Source organism: Caretta caretta, chromosome 8 (assembly GCF_965140235.1).
Source record: "Caretta caretta isolate rCarCar2 chromosome 8, rCarCar1.hap1, whole genome shotgun sequence".
Lineage (NCBI taxonomy): Eukaryota > Metazoa > Chordata > Testudines > Cheloniidae > Caretta > Caretta caretta.
In genome coordinates, this window is record NC_134213.1 from 91156143 (window position 1) to 91168291 (window position 12149).

The 12149-nt window shown below is 39.7% G+C and overlaps 1 protein-coding gene across 3 annotated transcripts in view; it reads right to left on the reverse strand.

The window, feature by feature from the left end:
- Window positions 1-8440: 8440 nt before the first annotated feature.
- The window catches only part of ROR1 (receptor tyrosine kinase like orphan receptor 1), a 250000-nt gene continuing 246291 nt past the window's right edge, over window positions 8441-12149 (reverse strand). For all 3 annotated transcript variants that reach the window (XM_048861926.2, XM_075131783.1, XM_075131782.1), the window contains exon 9: window positions 8441-10416. In XM_048861926.2, the coding sequence (XP_048717883.1) occupies window positions 8992-10416 (1425 nt within the window). In that variant the 3' untranslated portion in view covers window positions 8441-8991. The remainder of the gene's footprint in view (window positions 10417-12149) is intronic.

Here is a 12149-nt window from a genome sequence, read left to right on the forward strand (position 1 = left end):
ACATTGACTGAAATAAGGCTACTTCTAGGAATAAACTGTGCAAGATGGGGCCCTCAACATTACAAAACCCTCTGGGTTTATCAGTGCTCTGCACATGTAATATCAGAAAATAATTTGGCTGTTTTGTACCCATATAATTGGGATAAAATCTAGTTGTGGTCTCCAGAGTAGGAGGATAATCAGAATCCCAGAAATAAAGCATAAAGGCTAGGTGTGTCATTAAGACACTGCTGGACCCAGGGAGAGAGAGGAAGGAGGGACAATGGTGGCAGGTCCTTGAGACAGTGTCTTTGCTTAGATACAATGCCACCAGGAATGACTGGGTGAATGCCCAGAATGGCTACATCTCCTGTTACTACATCGTTTTGCAAGGTGCAGTGTAAGTTTTCCACACTGTCCAGAAGCTGGCCCAGATGTTCTGACCAGCACGTAGAGATCTAACACTCCTTGCACAGATATTGTACCTTCCTTGCACTGATACTGGTGTTAGGTTCCCACGGTCTTGTCACACCAGGGGCCTGATCCTGCACAAGATGTTAAAGAATAAGGAGATGATTTTCACACACAGACACACCCGAAAATATGATACTGTAACCAGGGGCAGCGCAATTTTGCCGCCCCAAGCAGTCGCTGCCGCCAAGCTGCCACCCCGGGACACTGACTGCCGCCCCATTCTGAATGCCGCCCCAAGCATCTGAAGAAATTCACTGAAAATAATTGTCTCTAGAGTTTTCCTTGAAGTGTCAGCTATGTTTTAGGGGCACAGTCATCCCCTCCTGCAGAGACACATCTAGGAATGGATGCTCAGGCCAGGAAAATCTGAATGATTGTTTTGCCATTCCTCTACGGCTGGTCTCTCTCAGGAAGCTGATTTGGAATGTGTAAGGGGGGGGGGGGATCTGCAAAGAGAAATTTAAGAGGTGAGTTGGTCAGTCTCTAAATACCTACATGAAGAGGGGATGTCTGATGGTACAGGCCTCTTTAATCTAGCAGACAAAATCATAACAAGCTCTAATGGCTGGAGTTGACTCCAGAGAAATTCAGACTAGAAATAAGATGCACATTTTTAGCAAAGAAAGTAATTAACCATTGGAACAATTTACCTAGGGATATGGTGGATTTTCGGTCACAAAGTCATTCAATCAAGGTTGGATGGCTTTTAAAAATATATGCTTAAGCTAAAGCAGAAGTTATGGGCTTGATGCAGGAATCACTTCTTGAAATTCTGTGGCCTGTGTTGTGCAGGAAGTCAGATTAGATGACCGTAATGGAATGTGGTCCCTTTTGGCTTTAAAATCAATGAGTTATCAAGGCAGAAGTATCCATGAAAGAATGTCCCTCAAGGAGGTCGTGCTCATTCTCCCCAGTCATCTGGCAGCCTAATGCTTAACTTGACCATTGATTGTTGCACAGAATCCCAAAATCCAATCCCAGTGAATCTGTGTGATATTATTCCTTCTGTAAAAAGGAGCTAGAAACTAGGGACAATGCCCTGGAGCCAGCACTTTCCACCTTCAGGAGTCCCAGGTCTGCTCAAACAAGCTCATGTTACTGGTGCTTACAGAAGTTGTAAAGGTGATTGGGAACCAAATACTATCCTATATTATTGTACTTTTTCAAAATATTATTGCATCTATGTATATCTTTGTAATTTATGGAAATCAGTTATAACAATATGTGTGTGTGTGTAAACACATATGCATATGTATTCCAAGCACTTTTAATGTTTAATGAACTCATTTATTTCTTACAACTCAAACGGATGGTTTCAGTTTTATTTAGACTCTTTGAACAATCTTAAAAACCCAACGGTTTCTTCACACAGTCTACAGATTAAAGCAATGCAATGTGCTGCTCTGATTATATAACTTTGGGTACACTGGTTACCCAACAGCAGTCTGCAGAGCTGAATTTCCCCCAATGAGCTGAATTTCCCCCGAAGGAGTTCTCATTTAGAGCAGGTTCTGAAATGCAAAACCTGCACTAACTCAGCTATTAAAAGTATTTTAGACACTTTTCTACAATGCGTTGCACAGATAAACAGAAAATAAAGGACACCACATATGCTTTTAATAATTCCAATTTAAAATCAATTTCCCCCTCCATCTTAAAGACCTTTTTGGTGTATAATCAGAAGATTGTGTCTCTCTATTTTTAATAATTTTAAATTACCTCAGTAATATAACTGTCCTAAAACATACTAAATTTTAATCTTTAAAGATCAAACAGAAAGACATACAATGGGTTATATCTTGAGTGACTTGGAGGTGATAAGCTCTCCTCTCATAAAAAAAAGCCTACACGAGGATAAAAATTACTTCCATGGACACTATATTCTGGAAGGGAGATGTTTGCAGGCCCACAGAGAAAGTAGGTTTGTGGCCATAAGAAACCATAGCCATTGAAGATACAGCCAGAGGACAGAGTGCTCTCAGAGAACCCATAGATATGGCTTGCGTGACTACGGGCTGTAGGATTGGTTCCTATCATAAAACCATCTTGGTTAAGCAGCGCTCTGTAAGCATAACATCGGAAAATAATTTATTTCCTTTTGATCGGATAAAGTGTGGTTGCCCATTCCAGAGCAAGTGCAGAGAAGACAAGGGGACAAAGGTGCAAGTGTACATACCATCTATCTGTAGCTCTCCACGTACTCTGATGCCTGCCAGTACTTGCTCAACAGGGAACTAAGATGCTGGCTGCAGAAGACAGTGTCAACAGTCAGAGCTGCTAGCACAAGAAGGTTGCTCACAGTGCTTTAATTTAGTTATGTTCCATTTTTGTAACACAGATAGTGCTTCTGTATTGGGAACAATGCTGCCATCCCACGTCTTCCATTCCCCACTCAATCCACACAGAATTGCAGCTCTGCTGGTTTTCCACAGAGGGGCTTCTGTTCTGTGAGCCCAGGGGTGAGCATGATAGCTATCAGGGCACCCTTCTGTCCCATGAGCACAGTAGGGTCTTGCCAATGCATACTTTAAATAAAAGAATTTTTGGTACTGTAATAAATTTGTGAAGCTCAGTTAAAATGCTGTTGTTTTTTGGTAGCAAATCAAAAACATGTTCAACTAATTAGTTTTTAAGCATCCTGGAGATAAAAAATAGCTTATCCTCTTTGAACAATGATTTAATTTTTCCCCCCACACAAATTCACTCTCCTGCTGGTGCTAGCCCATCCAAAGTGACAACTCTTTACATAATCAAGTCGGGCTATTTCCTGCATAGATCCAGGTTTTCTCACATCCCCCCCACCCCCATACACACACAAACTCACTCTCCTGCTGTGTGTGTATGGGGGTGTTTGTGTGTGTATGGGGGTGGGGGGGATGTGAGAAAACCTGGATCTATGCAGGAAATAGCCCGACTGATTATGTAAAGAGTTGTCACTTTGGATGGGCTAGCACCAGCAGGAGAGTGAATTTGTGTGGGGGGGTGGAGGGTGAGAAAACCTGGATTTGTGCTGGAAATGGCCCACCTGTTGATCACTTTAGATAAGCTATTACCAGCAGGACAGTGGGGTGGGAGGAGGTATTGTTTCATATTCTCTGTGTGTATATAAAGTCTGCTGCAGTTTCCACGGTATACATCTGATGAAGTGAGCTGTAGCTCACGAAAGCTCATGCTCAAATAAATTGGTTAGTCTCTAAGGTGCCACAAGTACTCCTTTTCTTTTTGCGAATACAGACTAACACGGCTGTTCCTCTGAAACATGTATAAACTGTTAATCCATCAATATGTTTCACAGGTTATTGTGAGAGATTCATAGATTTCCAAGGGACCACTATGATCATCTAGTCTGACCACTGGAGTAATGCAGGCCATAGAATTTCCCCAAAATAATTCCTAGAGCATATCTGTTAGATGATGCTAAAGTGATAGATATGTCAGAGTACCCTTACATCTTGAATAGACATGGCAGAATGATGCAAGCTGCAATCTCTTAAGCATTTTTCAAGCCAATTGTCTTAATACAGGTCCTGTGAGGAGGCAGAGTTGCCTTCGAGATTCTCAGAAATATAGGGCCTAATCCTATATTAGGATTAGATAACAGGCCACATATCTCCCACTAAGGGCCAGGGGCCTTCAATGCCCACTGGATTCAATGGAAGTTGAGGGAACTCAACATCTTGCAGTACTGGATCCAAATTGACCAGTGTAACAGTACTTATAACAGCACTGAAGTATGAATATATGAATACCATCTGCAGTACTTTGAGTTAGATGAGCTTTTTAAAATTCTCTTGATGAGCAAAGGTAACAGAAGAATACTGAAACAACTAGCAAATGTAGTAGGGATATTCTAAACCTGTAAACTCCTGTACAACTTCATTCATGCAAGGCACTAATGGACTCTTCTTTGGTTTCTTGTTAAATATCTCAGACCCTGGAATACACATTTAGCAGTTCTTCTATATCCATGTCTTCCAAACCAGTTTTTGTGGAATAATTCTCTGCTACATCTGCAGTTTTCATTCTGTACAAACCCACCATAATTAATCCTTATCTGTGGAGGACACCATAATGCTAACTCCCATTTTGACATGCATTTTGCCCTTTAAACACTAAAAGTTTTCTTTCTTTTTATGTAAGGATAGACTAATTTGGGAAGGATGAGAAGCCAGACTGAACAGACAGTATCTTGTCCTCTCATGTTGCAATTCTTAAGTTTTATTTCCAAACCTCCAGAGATTCACAAACAACTATAATAGTTCTTTGACGGAAGTTGCCATACTGAGTCTACCATTAGAAAGTCTCTACCATTTTCTCTTCCTTTGTCCGTGATTCAAAAACCATATTTGGTTCTCTGAGTTTCCACCCAAACAGGAATTCCCAACATTCCGATACTTTTTGGCAGTTTAATTTCCACATTAGCCAATTTATTTTAGTAGTTTTTCTTTTTAGCTCCCAAGTGAATTCTTGTCTCTTTGTTTTAGCATTCGTTAACTCACTGCAAGCTATGAGTCAAGCAGAGGATTTGAATCCCAGAATTCACAAACTTCATTCACTGAGGGGAAAAAAACTCTCCTTGAGGGTTGACAGGCTTTCTGCTCAAAGCAGATCTTCCATTTTGTAACAGCTGTAAGTGTATATGATTCTTTGACAGATCTCTGCTGCGGATAACCTTCTAGTAAAGAAAAAACGACATATAACTGTGGGTAGGTGGCGGTTGGATTTAATGTATTTCTATGCAAAACCAAAAAGTATGTGAAAGATTTTTTCAAGCCTGCCATTGCTGCTCCAGGAGACACATTTTCAAACTGGTACGTCTAAAGCTAAGCACTTATATCCATAGGCACCTAAACAAGCGATATGTTTCTTGGGGTGCTAAGCATCTGCAGCATTATTATTTGTAAATTTTTGCTTATGTGTGGTTTATACTTGACTTCCCAGCAGTTTTTGATATGACTATTGGTGGTTGTTTTAGCAACTAAGGGACATAGATAGCCTGCTGTGGTATATGTCAGGAGCACACCAGTTGTGATGGATCTAGCTAAGTAGGGCCTTTCTCTTGTCACGTGGCCATTACTTTCTTCTCAAACCAATGAATCTAGTAGCAGTATAGTAGGTGGTAGGAGTTGTTATGAGGACGCTCTTGGTTTCTTCATACCCTCATTCACTGAGGGCATTCATTTGATATGAGTAAGCAAAATTAAGAATCTTGGTATCACTTTCAAACAAGCTTTTTACATGGAGAGCCATGCGCCAGCCACAGTACAAAGCTGGTTTGTTTTTTTTAAGTCACAGTTTGTGTTCTTATTTATTGAAGATTTTCTAACAGCAACATAACTCTAGTACCACAACGCTTAATTGCCTGCATGCATTTTCCTTTGTACCTGGAACAGATGCCTATAAAGTGGGCAGATTGACTTCAAGATGGCACTGTTGTTTTTTGAAGCCCTTAATGCCATAGGCCAAGAAACCTCCAGCTGAAACCCTGGTGAAAATTTTAGCTTCCACTTTCTCAGCATGTTTGACGCTTAGGATGCATAAGATGTTTGCAGTGATGCAACTATTTAAAAAAAGTGTGAGAGGACAGCGGGGAAAAAAGTGGAAGGTAGGAAGGGGAATGCATTCATCTTGCATTGAGCAGGACATCAACAGAATAGTGAAACAAAACAAAAAAAACGTGTGTGCCTCACATGTGCACGAGAAATGACCTTCCCAAACATCTTGATTTTGCTAATGAGATGATAGTTTGTTATGCACTGGCACAGAGATAAAAGTTTGATCAAAGGACACAAAACTCCAGTGTTCAAAATATCGCTTTTCTAACACTTAGGGTTTGGAGCAATAGCAGCCTGCAGCCAGGTGGAAGTTTAGTATAGATGGAATTAGTGCTTGATCTTTGCCTCAAAAACAAAACTTTACCTTAAGTACAGCAAACATCCTAATTAAAATTCCAGATCTGAATACAATTAACCTGGACATAACATGTCAGCTTCGTGGGCTCAGTATATATGAAATATTGAAGACATGGTGGTCATAAAAGTACTTATTGCATAATTATCAATGGGGTTCTTGTTGCACACATGCACCCAGATCCTCAGAGGTGTTTAGGTGCCTAACTCCCACTGAACTCAATGGAAGTTAGGTGCCAAAATACATTTGAAGATCTGGGCCATACATCCCCACACGTACACACTGAGCAGAGCTTTTGCATGTATGCAGCACTGAAGTCTCACTTAAGACCTTAACAAGGAGCTTAAATGGTATGCTGGAGTTCTGTTCAAGGGTTGAACTTCACCCACAGAGAAGAGCAGAGAATGCATTATTTTCTCAGTGAAATTTTATTATTGCTGTCTTTTCAGTATCTTCCCAAAATATCTGCATGGTCAGGTTTTAAATAAAGCTTAAGGAGTCGTATATTTCCACATCAATTGTCATAAAATATTATGTGCAAAACCCTGCTTCTCTTACTCAGACGATGAGATGTTCTGGCTTTTAATAGACTACTTGCTTGAGTAAGGTGAGCAGGATTTGGCCTTCCATCAGATTAGATTTTCCAAATACCTATTATACCAAGATTCCGGAAATACTGATTTTTATATTAAAACAATGTTTTAATAAACAGCAGCATAAAATAATCAGTGTTTAATATCATCTCTGGTGTGTGAAATACAAAAATGCACATATCTTCAGTATAAAATAGCCTTTGGTATTACATTTTCATGCTTGCCTAATTGAAATGCCCATAATTAATAAATCAATCATCAAGTAATACAGTGATTAAATGCATGCAGTGAAAACAAACAAAAACAAAATATATGTATAAGGTAGTGGCTGAATATCACCATAATATATTTCAAGAACATCTACAGCAGGTTAAAAACAAAAAAGAAACAGACCAATATATAAAATGCAGAGATGTGTTTCACTTCTGCTATACAAAACACTTTTGTGCAAAAAGATGTGAAAAATAAAGTCATATCATACAACATCGTCAACTGAGCAAAGGATTGTTTTCATTGTGTGGAACAAAAGATATTATTTTAATACAAATAACGTTGTGAAAAGATGTAATGTACATAGTACTTTTGTAAATCATAAAAGTGGTCTCAAAATGAATAATCTAGATTGATTATACCTGAATTAATTTCAGTAATAATACAAATGTCATTTTTCTAAGTAAAAAGTTCACTTTAATTCACATTACTTTAACTGATAGACAAAGTTGCCATAAAAGTTTTTAATCGCTGATGGAATGTGGATTTCCCATTTTTAGGGGTTTCTGGAGTCATAGTCACTGAAATTATGTACTGCTCTGAAACAATAAATACTTCTTGGGAAAACTGATTGTCTTACATAAAATTGTGGTTTGGAGCTTTTTCATTAAACAGTTGCATAGCAACAAAAGGACACAAAATTTCTTTGATAACTACACATATAAAATTATGAAATGTTAACTTTGAACCAGTTGATTCATGCTCTGAAATTAAAATTCTTAATTTAATTTCCTTTAAAGGCAATTTCTTATAACGCCATCTATTTTTAGCAGACATTACCAGATTATTTTAGTAGCCTGTGAGTTGGCTTCTACTGAATGTCAGGATATTTTACGCAGTTTTTTTGGTTTAAATATGAACAAGACTCTCACCTCAGGTGAAAAACAAAAACCTACCTGAAATAATTAATCCAGCCATCAGATGTCAACATTGGATCATGTATCTGAAACACCATTCTTGACTGAAAAAAACTTACAGATGTTTAAGCTAATGGAAGTGAATTGCATACCCAATAAATCTCTGAATATTTGCATCTCTTAAAAAAAGTGATTGACAAATATTAAAATGTTTTCAGAATAATAAAGTTTCTGTGATATAAACCAGTGGCTCTCAAAGCTGGTCCGCCGCTTGTTCAGGGAAAGCCCCTGACAGGCCGGATCGATTTGTTTACCTGCTGCGTCCGCAGGTTTGGCCAATTGCGGCTTCCATTGGCCGCGCTTCACTGCTCCAGGCCAATGGGGGCTGCGGGAAGGGCGGCCAGCACGTCCCTTGGCCCGCGCCGCTTCCCGCAGCCCCCATTGGCCTGGAGCGGCGAACCGTGGGCAGTGGGAGCCGTGATCGGCCGAACGTGTGGGCGTGGCAGGTAAACAAATCGGTCCGGCCCGCCAGGGGCTTTCCCTGAACAAGTGGCGGACCAGCTTTGAGAATCACTGATATAAACCATATCAGAGCTTTAAACACCTGTGACAGTGTATGATGGTCATCACAAAATTTTTGTTGTTGTTTTTGTCCCTTATTAGAATAAACATTAGTTTGGTACTTGAAAAAATGTCAGTTCACATTGTTTCGTGCTAATACCACAATGATTTTTATCTGGTTGGTGTCTGCCTATCCTGTTAAACACAGTTAAACTTCACAGAAGATACTTGTTGCAAAAGTCTGTTAAACAACCAGAAAAATCTTTAATAAAATATTTGAATATAAATCTTTTCTACGTCTTTCTATTTGTACTGTAAATAGTTATATGTACAAAGGCCTGACTTATTTACAACTCTGCTGAAATCATAGATTCGTTAGGTCCATGAATATTGGGGTCTCCCAATAAGGATGACTGTTTTGAGTCAATTTTGTATGGTTTTTGAGTTTTGTTTCCAAAAACTGTTATACCAATTCCACTTGGATGACTTGGAATTGACATATGAGATAGCAAAGGTATATTTGCATCCTGATTGGATCCTGAAGAAGGCAAACTAGTCACATGACCTGTGCTAGTTGATCCACTTGCGCTGCTTGGCGAACGGCTCTTTGGAGGTGGACAGTGCTGAATTACCCTGGGTGGGCCCGGTGGTTGGTAGTGGGCAGCTGGGAAAGCAGCATATCCTGGAGGAATCGGGTATCCATTGATTGGAATAAATCGCTGGTTTTGAGGTATTGGTGGTCCAATGAACCCAGCAATTTGACCTTGTGGTATACCCTGTGCTGGAAACATGTAATTAGGGTATCTAGGATTACTTAGGTTACTAACTGGGCTTGCACTGAGTGAAGTTGTTTGAGTGGTGGCATTTCCACCAGAGGGAGTAGTAGAGCTAGTGTGACTTGAAAGTCCCTCCCAAGAACGCAGTCTGGCATGGATATCTTTAAATCTTGGCCTCCGAGATGGAAGATCATGCCAGCACTCTGTCATCAAGCTATACATTCTGGGAGGACAGTCTTCAGAGCATGGTAATAATTGTCGTTTCCTGACCATCTCTATGACTTCTTGATTACTAAATCCATAATATGGTTGGAGTCCAAAGCTGAAAATCTCCCATAAGACCACGCCAAAGGACCAAATATCTGAATCAGAAGAGAACTTGCCATACATAATTGCTTCTGGTGGCATCCAGCGAATCGGCAGCAGGGATTTACTTTGAACTCTGTAGTAATCTGCTGAGTATATTTCTCTTGATAGTCCAAGGTCTGAAATTTTCACATGAAGTTGTTCTCCAATTAAAATGTTGCGAGCAGCAAGGTCTTTATGGACAAAAAAATGACTGGATAAGTATTCCATTCCTGCCGCAATTTGAACTGCAATATGCAGGAAATCCCCATGGTCCAGACTGGATTTGACAGTACCGTCCTCATCACTGCTACACCCAACATCTGAATGTGGCGATCGCATAATAAGGAATTCATGGAGATCTCCCTGGTTCATGTACTCAAAAAGCATGCAGACGGGTTGTTCCTGAGTCACAACACCTAGGAGACAAACAATGTTAGGGTGATGAAGTTCTGCCATAAGAGATGCTTCTTGCTGGAATTCTGTCCACTGCTGGGGATTGTTAAAGTCTTTTAATGTCTTGATAGCAACAAGCTGAGCATGATCCATGCCTGGAAGATAGAGGTGCCCCTTGTAGATTTTTCCAAGAGCACATTCACCCAGTTCTTCCATGAAACGAACAGCAGAAAGAGGTAACTCCTTAGCTTTGCTCTGTTAAAACAGCAAATCAAAGAGTAGGTTATAAAAATAGAGTCAAAAAGGTACCTAAATTAGAGACCTATTCTCTCAGCAAGGCCATAAACCTGCAGCTCCCTGCAATAGTATCTATAACTCAAATGGCAGTAGAAATATTGTGCTTTTGCTGTGTAGGGAGACCAGGCAGTGAAGATGCCATGTAGGGACACTCTGTATTGTTGATCCAAGCTCTGTAGTGGCTCTGTCCACAGGAATGTGGGCTGCCACCACTAGGAGAGATATTGCTGGGACCACACTGCAGATGTATTGGGAGCCTGGTTGAGGCTGGGGATTCCAATACTCTAGTACCCATGCAGTTCCTCACTGAATGTCTCTTTACTCCCGCTGTGTATGAGGGAAGAGGATTTCCCCATATCAAAATACAGAATAACTTTCCATCCTTTACACAAGACTAGATGCAGGTGAACAAAGACTGAGTATAGGATCAGTTATGGTCACAGTGCGGCAAAAAACTTCAACATGGACTTAATTTTAATCACAGGACTAGTCCCATTGATTTCAGCTGGGCTACACACATGCTTAAGTTCAGCTTTGAGAGACCGGGGCCATATAATGTTAGGTGCAAATTTATGTTTTAACCCTGACTTAGGACTCCGGTAAGTTTCATCCTAGAGTTAGTTATTAACTCCTTGGGGTACAAAAGAGATTAGTTCTCTGTATACTTGAGGGAGTGTACAAGCCCTCCCCTCCCCCCAAATCAAGAAAGTAGAATCAGCTGGAAAAGCATCAGACTTTGGTCAAAGGAGAATAGAAACGAGGGCCAAATCTTTTTCAGACATCGTTGCCTAATTTAGGCAGGTACATCCATATTTAGACACTTAAATAAGAGACCTTATTTTTAGAAGTTAACATCAGTGGGTGCTCAGCACCTCTGAAAATCAGGTCACTTACTGAGATGCCTAAATTATGGACTTGGTAGCCTAAAGGTAGGCGCCTGAGTTTGGAATCCACATTCAGTAAAACAGCGTAGTCAGAAACATTAGCATTTGCTTTCCTGGAATATTGTCAGTGTAGTTTTGCATGAGTAATATGGAAAAATTGACATTAAAAATCATTTTAAAGTTGCACACTCAGAGTAAACAAATTCTAGTTGTACTGACTACTTACAAATTGTAGACAAATGTTTCATAAGTAAAAAAATAAAATCACAAAGACATTTAAACAAGCAGCTAGTAGACTGTATGGTGATGGCAGGAAATTAACTGTATTGTTGAAGAACAGATGGTTTATATTATATAAATCCTTTAGGCTAAAACTTGTTTAGGTCTGGCATATTGTAAATTATATTTTCGTAATGAAAGTGAAATGACCTCTGTCTGACCTCAGACAGGGTTTGTCTGTTTGAACCAACATAGTGGAAAACTATGAAAGAAAATGAAGTCATAAAGTTTTGGCAGGAAGGGCTCATTTCAAGTTAAGCGGTTATAAATCTGCTTAGTTTTTGTTTGACAAGTATTTGTCATACAGTGGTGTACAAAATGTAAAGAAGTGTAAAATACATACGAGGCATCACGCCAAAGTAAACCAAGTACAAAGGAAAAATAGAAAGAATGAAGCCCACCGCTTCTATCTCTTTATCAGTTGCCTCCATTAGTTGAATGACAAGATGGACTCAGTTTATTATATTCTCTAAGGCAATTAAGTACCTTAAAACTGAAACAGGCTTTTGGTTTAAATGTTAACATTTT